The 14,265-nt window shown below is 44.7% G+C and overlaps 1 protein-coding gene across 4 annotated transcripts in view; it reads right to left on the bottom strand.

The window, feature by feature from the left end:
• Positions 1–14,265, bottom strand: part of LOC110494246 (inositol 1,4,5-trisphosphate-gated calcium channel ITPR1) — a 155,750-nt gene that overhangs the window by 27,921 nt on the left and 113,564 nt on the right. For all 4 annotated transcript variants that reach the window (XM_036950331.2, XM_090205662.1, XM_036950332.2 and 1 more), the window contains 8 exons: positions 13,461–13,596; positions 10,823–11,010; positions 2,529–2,712; positions 2,085–2,338; positions 1,317–1,517; positions 896–1,006; positions 303–398; positions 53–196 (listed from right to left, as the gene is read on the bottom strand). In XM_036950331.2, the coding sequence (XP_036806226.2) occupies positions 53–196; positions 303–398; positions 896–1,006; positions 1,317–1,517; positions 2,085–2,338; positions 2,529–2,712; positions 10,823–11,010; positions 13,461–13,596 (1,314 nt within the window). The remainder of the gene's footprint in view (positions 1–52; positions 197–302; positions 399–895; positions 1,007–1,316; positions 1,518–2,084; positions 2,339–2,528; positions 2,713–10,822; positions 11,011–13,460; positions 13,597–14,265) is intronic.

The raw sequence follows: 14,265 nt of genomic DNA, 5'->3' as shown, positions 1-14,265 counted from the left end.
AACTATGTGCTTCTAAATGTGTCATTATGGTAAACTAGGCCCTGTCCTCTACCTGGTGGGCCAAGATGTAGATGTTGTGGCCCACGTTCCTGGGGGAGGCAGCATCATGCTCCTCCTCCTCCCCGCTGTCGTCATCCTCTTCGGGATCCTCAAACTCCACCTCTCCCTGCAGGTAGGCCTTCTTGATCACATCCACCTGAGGATCTCACCACCACCGAGACAACCATTACCTTCATCGCCCTATACCTGTGTGAGGAGACTTATGGGTGCAATTTTGATTTTTGGGGGGGAAACGGGCTCACCAGCTCCTTAGGTCTCATGTTGTACAGGATTCTCTCAGCATTCTCACTGTCATGGCGACTCTCCATGATAGCCAACAACAATTTAGAGGCATTGTTCTGAGAGAGAGAGAGACACTTAAAAAAAAACTTTTGTCTTTAATAAGACATCCTCATTACACTAAAAACACTACAGAGAGAGAAAGAGAGAAATAGAGAAATAACTGAGATAATGGTTTGTTATCATGTAAACGTTATGTCATAGTCATGAGATACGTATAAAGTTGAAGATCAAATCTTTCTAAGCCGTTTCTGTTCCTCCTTCCAAAGAAAACAGGCAGAATCCACAAGGCTTAGAGGGAAAATGCAATCTGCAGATATTTGGTTTGGCACCAAAGGAGCTAGCTTAGGAGAGATTCATGAGTTGTCTAGGTTTCAAAAGCAGCAGCACACTGTTTGTGAAGTTCCACTCCGGGATAGAGTATCTACTAGAGTAGGGAGTAAAGTAGCTTTACTACTAGGTCCAGTGTGGGGACCCAGCCTATGTCCAAAATGGAACCCTATTCCCCATATAGCGCACTACTTGTGACCAAAACCCTTTGAGAGGGAGGCCTCACCTTGAGTTCCAGCACCAGGTCCATCCTCTTCTTCCCCAGTGGGTTGATGTCATTCAGGATGAGGGCGATGATGATGTCAATGCCATTGGACTCATGGGTGGCGATGCAGTTCTGCAAGGAAACAATAAAAGTCCATTTTATGAACGCGCTGCATAGACTACACTAGGTCACAAATTATCCATGTCAGGGCCCTCTCAACCTATCCATAGACAGTATTAGTAGTATGGATGACAATAGAAGTGGACCCAGGATAGGAGTCCATAACTGCTTCATATGGTATGCATATGTGCTTGTAGCTAGTTCTTACTGGATGGGCCCACTGTATCTGTTTGTAGTTCTAATGACAAAATGACAAAGGCCCACAGTTAGTTGGTTCTAATGACAAGAGCCCATAAATAGCTGTGGTTCTAAAGGCCAGTACCTGGTTTTCGTGGCAGGGTCCTTGGCAGTACTCGGTCAGGCTCTCCACTGTCTGATTGATGAGAGCCACGTTCTTCTCATTGATGTAGAGGCCCAGTAGACCCAGGCCTCCTGTGGTGCTGCCACAGATACAGTCCAGGAACTGCAGTGTCTCACACACCAGATTATAGTTGTTCTTATTGTTCTGACACCGCAGAAAGTTCTGGAGAGGGACCAAGGGAGGGTAAGAATACAGCGGTTTGCACATTTTATACATAACATTTTTTATTTCATTCAGAAAAAATTACATTACGTATTGAAAGGCAAATGTGCATTGAAAGTGTGACTCTGAACTAAATAACATTCCAGTTAACATCAAAATGAGGACAGGATGACCCTGACTCCTTAAAACACAGAGAATATCTATCCATGAGTCACTGGGTAATCAGCGTGTTGAGCTAACAGTTAGATTGGAGCCGTGACCACCAGGCCTCCATTAGTGAATAGAACCATCGATCTCATGACTCCCATATCATGTACTGACTACGCACTTCATGTTCATTCACAGCCATATTAAATGGCTCATAGAACACAACGCAGAAAGTCCTAACATTTACATTTTGGTCATTTAGTAGACATTCTTATCCAGAGCGACTTACACAATCGACCACTGCGAACTAAAGACATAGCGGTGAACTTCATAACTATTGCCATAGAACATGACTTGTCCTGCTAAGAGGCTAGCTGTGAGGGCTAGCTCCCCTGATGTTGGGCTGGCTGAATAACTGACCTGCAGGTCTCGGTTGTGGTTCTCACAGAGCAGCTGGAGGAAGCGCAGGATAGGCTGCATGATGACAATGATGAAGCTCATCTCTCCATCTTCCTGGCTCTTGTCCCCGGTGCTGGGCGTGCCGTCTGCCGCCGAGAAGTGGTCCTCTGGGTCAGCCTCACGGCGGTACGAGTTGAAGGCTTTCTTAGTGGCCGACGATGCCTCCAGCAGCTGCTCTCTCGCTTCCTCTGTCACCATCACCGCTGAGTCTTTGGCTGCAGAGACACAGGGAGGACAGAGGAACCAAACTAGGTACTGGGGATAAAATTAAGACTTCTTTGTGGCAGCTAGTATTTATTGCTAAAGTGTTCAGAGAAAAACAAACCTTAGATCAGTGTCTAGGGGTAACTTCATCCTACTCTCTTAAAATGCAATAACTGACAATAAAAGAAGTTGACCTCTGACCTTTCTTGCGGATGGGCACTTCCTTGTCGGGGGCGTCGTCGTCCCTCTTTCTGTTGCCGAGGTCGCTGGTGTTGACTGTCACAGTGGCTTTGATCTCCAGCTGGGCCAGCTTCATCCGGTCGTAGAATACCCGGAAAAACTTCTCAGACTTCTTGTCCTCCGTCAGACGGCAGAAGAAGGAACGCTAGTACAAAGGAAGCCAAGTAAAGGTACTGGGAAGTAACGTAACCTTTTGTTGTAAATAACAAGGAAGGAACGTTCATTTCCGTCATGCGAATGCTTGTGTATTGTTGTGTGTAGCCTTCTTCACCAAATTGAGTACACTAGGCGTTATTGTTGATGGCTCAGTTGGTTACTTGCAGCATATAGTGTTTGCAATACCACAGTTCTGGGTTCGATTCCTGCATGACAACAATACATGTGATAACTAAGACAGCTTTGGATAAAAGCATCTGCTAAATGTCCCTTTCGCTAAACAAAGGTTCAGGTAATTCAAATTGATCAAAATAAGACAGGTCTGCACTACTGTGTATACAGTACCACCAAGTACATATCATAAACGTATAGACTTTCTGCTACAAGGGCAATTCTGGTAATGTATGTAGTTACTGTAACACTGAATATTACCATGGAGATGACCTAAAGTCGCCTATTTAGACAACTTGTTTGATTCGGGCAACCCAAATTTGTCTGTCACACTGCCAAATGGTGAAGTGGGGTATTTGACCAAGAAGGAGAGTGATGGAGTGCTGCATCAGATGACCTGGCCTCCACAATCACCCGTCCTCAACCCAATTGAGATGGTTAGGGATGAGTTGGACCGCAGAGTGAAGGATAAGCAGCCAACAAGTGCTCAGCATATGTGGGAACTCCTTCAAGAGTGTGTCAATGAAATTCTTACACAGGGACACTAAGTTAATCTTAAATTAATCAGTTGTCTTATATACGGCTATACACAGACAAGTTATATTTGCATGATGTTTCATTCATGTGACAGACCAATCAGTATTCATAACATGTGACTGAGCAATATCTCACCAGGTTTCTTCTCTCTAAACTGAGACCTTGAAACTAAGATATATTTTGTTTGTTCTGAAAACAAGGTCTGGGTGTGCTGACAAATTGCAACTACTGATAGTGAGGATTTGTACAGTCAGCCACTTGCAAACACATATTTGTTTATAGAACAGTACATGAATAGAACACAGAAATTAGTTATAAGGAAAGAACAAACATGAAAAAGTTTTGGAAAAGCATTCCAGGTGAAGCTGGTTGAGAGAATGCCAAGAGTGTGCACAAAGCTGTCATATAGACAATATTTATATTTGAAGAATCTCAAATATATTTTGATTTGTTTAAAACAAAGGGTTATTACAGGATTCTATATGTATTATTTCATAGTTGTGATGTCTTCACTATGAGTAGGTATGTCCAAACTTTTGAGTTTAGTCAAATATTATATGTTCAGGCTTTTTGCGGTCATTCTGTAGTCTACAAATTATTTGTAATGATGTTCCGGCCCTCCGACCATCCGCTCAAGAAAAAGTTGTCCCACGGCTAAAACTAGCTGATAAATCCCTGGTCTGACAACATCGTGTTTCAAGATGGGACTTTTCTTTCTTTCTTTCTTTCTTTCTTTCTTTCTTTCTTTCTTTCTTTCTTTCTTTCTTTCTTTCTTTCTTTCTTTCTTTCTTTCTTTCTTTCTTTCTTTCTTTCTTTCTTTCTTTCTCACTCTTGTCTCGATCTCTGTGTGCCCCATGCATGCAAAACACCATTACACCATGACCACAGTCAGCCTCAGCAAACACAAAAGAAGGGAAGGAAAAAACCCTGTTAAGGCTTTGACTGTGCCATCAAGATACTACCCTTTCTGAACTGCCTGTCATCTAAAGCTGTGGAAGACCATTGCCAAAACACTGCCAGATCCATACAGATATTTGGTTAAATTGTTTATTTATTCTGTTTTTAAAGCGACAGATTCTTCTTGTAATGAATATTGCAATATAAAATAAATGGATTATTATTATTATCTCATGTGGTTACAGAACGTCAGTGGAGAGACCACAGTTTGGACTTGGACTCTTTATTCTGTGGGGGTCATATTCAAGCTAAATGGGAGCACATTCTAACCCCTGACTGCAATGAGATCTGTGCTGTCCTATTTCCCTGGAGCGGGGGGGGGGGGGGGGGGGGGGGGGTTGGTAAGAGCTGTTATCTGGTCACAGTCTACTTGGAGGGAGAGGAGGAGAGACTCTGACCCAGTGGCAGAACATGCCCAATGCTCAGGGTGAATATGACACGAGAGGGAGAAGCCTACCCTACTTACACAGATAGAGGGAGGATGGGAGGAAAGAAGGAGAGAGGAAGGGAATAAGGGAGCAGAAAAGAGTTAAGAAAAGGGGCGAGATTAACAAAAGATTAAATGAGAAAGGGAAATGGAGTAAGAGAGGTAGGGAGAAATGGGGACGGAGTGAACGAGTGGTTGAGGAAGGGGGGGTAATGTTATCAGAGTTGGTATCTAGGCTAGCTCTAAAAAGCTTGTTGCATAACTTGCTTTTTTTCTAGGTTAGGTGTGAAGTCTTAAACTGGGGTAGTGGTTGTGTGCTTTAGGGCTGGTTTAGGCGTGTGTGTGTGTGTGTGTGTGTGTGTATGTGTGTATGCGTGCGTGCGTGTTGACATGCAAGGTTGAAAAACAAATAATTTGTAGTTTAAACAAAATGGACAAACTCCATTTTATGTCATATTTAAAAAGAGAGATGTGTATGGAACGCTTGCTGGCATGAGGGCGTTCAGTAACACAATGTTAGACATGAAATGAATGAAACATGCCACTCCTCCTGGATAAAGAGCCCTGAGTTTGCTTACCTTAATTCTCTGAATACAAGGGAATCTCATACTACAGGAGATAGCTAAGTGAACCCACTGACACACCATACTGTACACAAGCACACACAGAGAATGTGGAATCCTACAACAATGCACACACACAGTCGTGGAGTAATCTGCAGCATTAATAAACTCCGCTTAAAAGCTTGGGCAAAATATGTTACAATGTTGCTCACATACATTGTCATAAGTCACAGAAATAATGTCTTCTCAAATATGTAGGTCACAACGAATCAGTGTGGTTGTAAAGATAGCATTTTCCAAGTATCCAAGGCAACATTTAATGGGATAGTACCTTGCTCACTTACTATCAAAAAGTATATCTATAGTTTAGTGAAACTGATAACATACTAGTGTCTAGCCAGCAGTCTTTCCTCATTATCAAAGGATTATGCAGTCTGAATACAAACAGTATTATGTTGTGTCATCAGGTATTCCAATGACAGATCTGCCCAGCTTAAACCCAAAATCAGTGACTTCTCCCTACACCTTCCTCTACTACAAATCAACAATGACATCATTGTGTACTTATGCCTCCTGGGCAGCAGACTCCAAATCCCCCAGGCCCCACCCACCCCTGCCCCCACCACTGTGCACCAGACCACTCGCACGTACACCCTCTGCCACCAGTCAGGGTGAAGGGGTGTGGGATGGAGGAGAGTAGGGGTGGTGGTGCGGGGAGAGTGTGCGTGCTATCCAGCAAGATCCAGTGCAATAAATAACTTGATGACAGAGTGGATAGTGCAGAGGCAGAGAGGGGGGATTAACTGAACCTCACAACCTGGCAACCCACAGAAGTGTGTGTGTGTGTGTGTGGGGGGGTGGGGGGGGGGGGTTGGATTGTTCATACCTGTCTCTCTCCACGTTCATCTCTCCCAGAGACCGTTAAAAAATACCTCTCCTTCCCATCTCTCTTTCTCGCACAGGCGTGGGTGGGACATTGGGTCCTGAGGAGGGGGTGAGGGAGGAGGGGGGGTAGGCTTCACCGGTGGGGCCTTGGCCAGGATAACACACACAGCGATTACACTGATCCTAGCGGAGACAAGAGCTCTTCACAGCCCCCCTACTCCTCCCCTCCTGCCTCTAACCCTGGATAGCTTACATAACACACACACCGGTCTAAGGAATTGCATCTCAGTTGGGAGATGCAGGAGTCCCGTAGGGCGGTACACAATTGCCCCGCCGTCGTCCGGGTTTGGCCGGGGTAGGCTGTCATTGTAAATAAGAATTTGTTCTTAACTGACTTGCCTAGTTAAATAAAAGGTTAAATAAATAAATAAAAATGTATTGAAATGTTGGTCAGCTGTCTCCATCAAAACAGACCAGCTTTGAAGGACAGTGTGAAATGTTCTGTGTCACGCATACGCAAACGCTCTCAAACTACATTTCTCTTATATAATAACCCCATTCATTCTCCACTCTTTTGTTAACATGCTTCCTCTCACTAGGGCATCCCCATCTATGAGCAAATGGGACTCAAAGTTGGTGGTGTTGCCATACATAACAGGCCTGGTGGAATTTGGGCATCTGGGTCGAGTTACATTGGTTTTGGTGGAGTTTTCTGAGGTAATGTTCACGCTACAATTTGGTTGTGATGGATCTCACTCACTCAGAGGCTTAGACCCTTTCGAAGAGCTGAGTTGATCTGAGCTCTTCTAAATCCTAGAGGGTCCTAAAGGGTCTCCCTCACCACAATCTGCTGGGATTCAAAACAAAGTTTGCATTGTGTGTGATTGCATTGTATGCATCACACACTGTACACATTTGTTCTTGCCGAACCATGCACTTTGCAACAACATGATGGTAGAAGTAATATGGTCTTTATTTCTTCTGCATTTCAGCGTGGTCAAAACATCCCCCTATTATTAGAAGACATTAGTAGAATAGAGAGATATAGTGTTCCTACAAGTACATTGTTTTGGCAGGAGTATTAAAAAGACATCTGTGTTTAGACCGGACGTTCGACAGATTGATGTTGAGGATGTTAAGACAGACATGGTGGTGGAGGAGTAGAAAATGGAGTGATGGTGAGGAGGAGGGCAGAGGAGAGAGAGAGAGAGAGAGAGGGGGAAGTGAGGGATGGGGAGTCTCAGGGGCCCCCTGGAGTGTTGGGTAAACAGAGAGACTGTCTGTAACCATGGAGACTAGCCCCAAGCGGAATGAGATTTAGGCGTGGCAGGGCGAGGCGGGGGCTCTGAAAAACAAGGTCACAGCGCTTTCCCTTCTCTCCTTCCGTTCCGCCACTTGGCATCAACAAAGGGATGTTATATAACAGCTATTTATAACAGCGCTCCCTCTCGTTCCCACTCTCTCTCTCTCTCTCCCTAATTCACGTCAGGCAGCGCCACACATAGACTAACTGGAATTGCAGCTCTCCTCCGCGTCTCTCTTCCTTTTGCCTTCTCTCTCCACTGAATCATTTTCTTCACTTACAGCCTTTTGTCCTCTCTTACCCAAAACGAGCCTCTTGTTTCCTTCTTCCTGCTATCCTCTTCTCTGAACTCTTGTCTTATCTCTTCCCTGTTCCTTCATCTTCTACTCTTCTTCCTTATCCTCTGTCCTCTCTGTCACTCTGACCCTCCCCTGACAATGGAAGTTTGAACAAAATCACAGACTAGACAGAATAGAATAGGACAGATGACCTTGTGTCTTGTCAATCATCTTACACAGTAACTCAGGACTAAAACCCAGAGAGGAACCTCACCATCCCTAACTTACTAACTTCCTTCTTTACATATTAGCACAAAGAAGCCTTTACTGGTGTGGCATTGGTTCTTCAGTGTGCAGTCAGTCTATGGATGCCTCCTGGAAGGCAAACGAGCAGCATGACTTCTGGTTTCACGTCAGGTGCCCAACCACTGCTGAAATGTCACATCACAACACAATAACCACGCACACACACAAAACCTTTCCCTCCCTTTGTCCCAACAGTAGCTGTCACAGGAAGGAAGAGTGTGGCAGGCAGGAACAATCTAATGTTTTTATTCATTTTATGTAACCTTTAACTAGCCAAGTCAGTTAAGAACAAATTCTCAATGACGGCCTACCTCGGCCAAACCCTAACCCGGACGACGCTGGGCCAATTGTGCACCACCCTATGGGACTCCCGATCACGGCAGGTTGTGATACAGCCTGGAATCGAACCAGGGTATGTAGTGACGCCTCTAGCACCGAGGCCTCTAGCGCTGAGATGCTGCGCCACTCGGGAGCCCCTGACATGGATTGTTCTTGGCTAACTTTCTTTTCTTTGTATAAAGACAGTTGCTCAGTCACTCCTGGCCTGCCTAGAAGCTGGCAGGAGAGTGAATAAGTAAGGAGTTTGAGCATGAGTGAGGGAGTGGGTGAGTGAATACATGGTCAGGTTTATTTCTGTATGGTATGTAGATCAGGGGGTAATGGTAAACCGTGTGAGTGCTATCTCAGGCTTCCATCCAGAAGAGTTGTCAAATCAAAATCAGATTCTATTGGTCACATACACGTGTTTAGCAGATGTTATTGTGGGTGTAGTGAAAAGCTCATCTGGGATAGACCCGTCAACACAGATAAGAAACCTCAGAGTGGATCCCTACTTAAAAAGATACATTGAAAACGAGGAGTGCTAGTACACCAACAAACATGCACATTGCTATTAGTTTGTGTTTCATAGAAATAATATGAGGTCAGGACTCCAGCAAATTAATAAAAAATAAAAAAAAACATTACTATTTGTATAGTCTTAATATTCTTTGAGAGACAAATCCACTTTTCATCATAATTAAATAAATATATCCAGCTCATCAGTATGACAAGTGAACCTGGAGGTTTCTAGAAAGACCTATTCTAGTGTGTCCTCAGGTTTCATAATCTACTGGGAGACAGAACAGTCCAAACACCACAGAGGACAACTGCAGAGACGTCAAGTGGTTATTTGTAGAGGTGACAGTTGGTGATCATCTGGAGAAGTATCCGGGTCAGAAAGCAAATTATCTAGCCTAGCAAGCTGGTTTACATTCATGAAATGCTACAGTATGTTAAGTCATGAAGTACTTAAGAGAAAATGTCTCCCCTTTTTAGCATTAAATGCTAATACTTCAGTATTTCCCCCTCTAAATTTCAGTGTTTCAGAACAAAATAACTATGTAATAAAGAGCGGCAGTTTATTTCCAGTGCCCCCCCCCCCACCCCACCCCTACCCCCACCCCCCCTCTCTCTCCCTACTGCCCCACTTCCAGAGGCCCAGCATGACCCAGTCTGGGTCGAGAAAGAAAGAGAGGGAGGGAAAGAGAGAAAGAGGGAGGGCTGGAATGTTTTTAAGCCCCAGACATTCCTCATTGTTCATTCACACAGGCCTTATGTAATGCTGGTCACGTGATACTCCGTGCTCTCTCTGCAGCAGCCACGCTAACAGGCAGGGAGGGAGGCAAAGAGGGATACAGGCAGACAGGCTGCAGCCGTGGGAAGTCAGGACATTATCTCTGCTAGAGTGGCTTCCTCCCTCCTAATCTGATTACGCAAGTTGCCCCTGCTTACGCAAGCACAGGCAGGCAGAGACAGACAGACAACACAGACAGATTGATAGCAAACATAAATGCAGCGGGCTTGTGCACACATTTATATGCACACACACGTATCTAAATGTCTCCTATGTTTGCAGAGAAGTATCATATTTCTCCATTGTAAACAATCCAGAGGGCTTTATGGAGCAGGTGTCATGTGCCTCACAGTTTCAGTTCAATCATTCCCCTTGGCCTCAAGAGACTGTTTAAAGTTGACAGTAAACTTGGTCTTTATCGTGTGCTCAGCTCTGTCAGGAGAAGTAGAGCAGTGTTGTGGGGCATGCTGAGTCACTCTCTTCTATAATAATAATAATTTTGGGGGTGTTTATATTTGTCCTGTTACAAGTGTGTAATGGAAATGTGTTTCTTGCATATTCCAACTCCCCTGAGCGACCTGCAGGAAGTGGGGTCACAGCCAGGGTCACCATTGTACAGAGCCCCTAGAGCAATTAGGGCTAAGTGTGTTGCTCAAGGGCACAGCGACAGATTTTTCACCTTATCAGCTCAGGTTTTCAAATAAGCAACCATTTGGTTACTGGCCCAACGCTCAAACCTTGAGGCTACCTGCCACCCCTTCTAAGGCAGCAGGGAGGGGTGTGGACTAATGCAAAATGGTTGCCTTGTACAGGGTCAGAGCAGGCCAGTACCTGGATAGACCCTGGTACTGTCCCTATCCAAGGACTTATCTTTTTCTCTTTTTTTCCCCTCATCTATGAAGTGTGTTGGATGTTTGGACCAATGATGTATGTTGTTTATAGTAGTGAAATGCACTTTAAATAATGTTTGGTTTGATTTATCATTCAGGTATTTATTAGGCTTCAGTCATTCCTGACAAACCCACATCCTTATGATTGGCAGCTGGCTCTGACTCACTTGGATGGTGGTGTTCCCACCCTCCAGCAAGGCGATGGCCAATAGGATGCTCTCCTGAAAGACACGGTCACTGGTGGTGTTCATGATGAGGTCGATGACCAGGTCGGAGGCGCCCTCCTTGTCCAGGTGACACTGCACCTCTGCCAGGCTCATCTCCCCTCGACTCAGGGCTCCCGGACCACCTAGACCTGAAGGGAGGGACAGGGGTGGAGGGTCAGGATTATGAATGTGGTTTTCCCTGATCTACTGATTTATAAGGATAAGGAGAGGTTTCAAATCTTTTATCTAACATCTTACTACCACAGTCATCTATAGATACCTCTAAATTACTCATTCACAATGGAATGTCTGGCGAAATATGAGTGCAAAATAGGGAAGTGCAGTCGCCTACATCCAGGCAGTCGCCTACATCCAGGCAGTCGCCTACATCCAGGCAGTCGCCTACATCCAGGCAGTCGCCTACATCCAGGCAGTCGCCTACATCCAGGCAGTCGCCTACATGTATATTTCATTGTGAAACCTTTACATACTAATTTACAATGTAATTGCATATATAATTAGAAAGCAAATTCAAGTTTTATTCAAATAATGATGTTTTAATTTCATAAGAAAACATCAAGAGGGGCTACTATGCTTCTTATGAGCGATTAACACCAGTATCAATGACAACACCCATGGCAGCCATTAGTAGTGGCACACACCCACGGCACTCACACACACACACGGCACACACACACGGCACACACACACGGCACACACACACACACACACACACACGCAAACACACTCACTGCACACACACACACACACTCGCTGCACACACACACACACACCCGCTGCACTCACACACATGCAAACACACCCGCTGCACTCACACACAGGCAAACACACTGCACTCACACACATGCAAACACACTACACTCACACACTGACACACATGCAAACACACTGCACTCACACATGCAAACACACTGCACTCACACACATGCAAACACAATGCAATCACACACTGACACACATGCAAACACACTGCACTCACACATGCAAACACACTGCACTCACACACATGCAAACACACTGCAATCACACACCCACACACATGCAAACACACTGCAATCACACACTGACACACATGAAAACACACTGCACTCACACATGCAAACACACTGCACTCACACACATGCAAACACAATCACACACTGACACACATGCAAACACACTGCACTCACACACCCACACACATGCAAACACACTGCACTCACACACATGCAAACACATTGCACTCACCCCCCCCCCCCCCCCCCACACACACACACACACACACATTAATAAGGCTTGGGGGGGGACCCAAGATCTAGGCTTATTACTCATTCCCATAAGAGGCATAGTGTTGTAACAGCACTTACATATTACATTGATTGACATGAACATGGGCACTAAAAAATGCTTTAACTGGGTAATATGACATCATTCCATATGCGTGTACAGCTGCCACCATGTTAAGTGTGATACACTTCTGCATCCTGGTGATGCTCTTAATACTACATAGAAATAAGCTACACTCTTATCATGGTTTATTCAACAGGCCTCATTCCCCAAAAAGCCAGAGTAGTTCTCCTCAACTGAGCTGTATGAGAAAAGCTGTGTGAAGAGATAAATTGCCTCAATATTTTGGTCATATCAATCACACAGTGACCTGCTCATCATGAGGAAATAACAGTGTTGTGCTCAGTCACAGGGCTGGACTAGAGCTAGACATCTCTACAGCTCAGCAGTAAAGAATTATGTGTGTGTGTGTGTATAGAGATAACCAGGAGGCCTATATAACAGAGAGATAATGAACAGGTCTGTTTGAGAAACCTTGACATGCATACAGAACAATATCAACTTCCCTGTCCACCATGCACAGACTTTCAACTCTCAAAGTTGTGCTATCTGCATGACTAATAAAGATAAATAAAGATACTTTTCTTTGGAATCGGTCAGAGGTCCAGAGTTCAGAATTAGGTCAAAAGAATATGCAACGTTGCCATGCTTGGTTTGTGTGTGCACTAGAAACTCTTGCTTTTTAATTATTATTATTTATTTTTTTACATTTTAGGTTCTTTTTGTTCATTTGTATCTGGCAAATTACTCATACAACAGATTGTGACAACTTACATAAAAAATGTACAAAACAAGCTGATTTGATTGTGGGTTGATTTATGCAACATGCGATAAAAATGACCTGAGAGTTAACCTTTTCGTCCAAAACAATGGACAGACAGACCGAGAGACAGAATAGGACTCAGGAATAGGACAGAGAGAAGATTGGGAGACAGAGAGAAAGACAGACAGAGAGACAAAGAAGAGGACAGGGAGACAGAGAAGAGGACAGGCGGAGAAGAGGACAGACGGAGATAAAGACAGACAGAGAGACAAAGAAGAGGACAGGGAGACAGAGAAGAGGATAGACAGAGACAGACAGACAAGATGATAAACAGAGAGACAAAGAAGATGACAGACAGACAGAGAAGAGGACAGAAAGACAGAGAAGAGGATAGACAGAGACAGACAGAGAAGAGGACAGACAGGGGAGATGACAGATAGAGATACTATATACTAGATATAGGGAATCTTCTCAGAGAGATGCTCTCACCTGATTGGCTCTTGCTGGGCCCTACTGGAACCAGGGTTCCGTTGCTGAAGGCAGTCAGGCTGTCCCTCCGCCCACCACTCCTACTATGGAAGTTGCCATAGTAACGGTTCACCAGAATCTGCCTCAACGCCTCACCCTACAGAGAGAAGAAAACGGAGGTGTATTAGTGTGATGGTGTAAGAGAGGAGACTTGAGAGGGAGTTTATTATACAGTGTACATTATGAGCACCATATATGCATCATCATGCCAGTGAGGCCCAGTTGAATTGATTAAAGTGGTTTGAAGAGGGAAGGGACATATGGCAACTTCCCAGGATCAGGCCAAGCCAATCCAAATAAACATTGTGTGCATGAACTGAACTGCTCTAAGTTATCCACATAGTCCTGCAAGGATGAAGATTAGAGTTCAGATGGCACGTTTGTTTTGGTTGGAATAGGGTTCTGAAAACACCAGGGTTATGGGTTTGATATCAGCATGGGCTCCCTACGTCGCTGTAGATAAAGCATCTGCTAAATGTCCATATTGTTATTACTCTCCCAACATTCTCATTCACATATTGAATAAACACTCAATAACAAGTCATCAAGCTTGTTATATCTCTATCCCTGCTAAAAGTGAGCCTGCGTCCTGCTTTGGGAGTTTGGGACCTAGCTTTTTTCAGACAGGCCTGCCCTCCCAAGACGTAGCAAAGATGACTCATCCAGCCACCAATGGGAGTCTGCACGACTGCCATTGCCACGGCAACTGCAGCGCACACGTTACCTGACAGACCTCCCATGGGGGGAACTGAGGGAAAAGAGTGAG

Source organism: Oncorhynchus mykiss, chromosome 17 (assembly GCF_057628025.1).
Source record: "Oncorhynchus mykiss isolate SJ-2025 chromosome 17, ASM5762802v1, whole genome shotgun sequence".
In the NCBI taxonomy this organism is placed as follows: Eukaryota; Metazoa; Chordata; class Actinopteri; order Salmoniformes; family Salmonidae; genus Oncorhynchus; species Oncorhynchus mykiss.
Note: the sequence above shows the minus strand (reverse complement) of the source record. Positions and strands in the feature narration are given on the sequence as shown.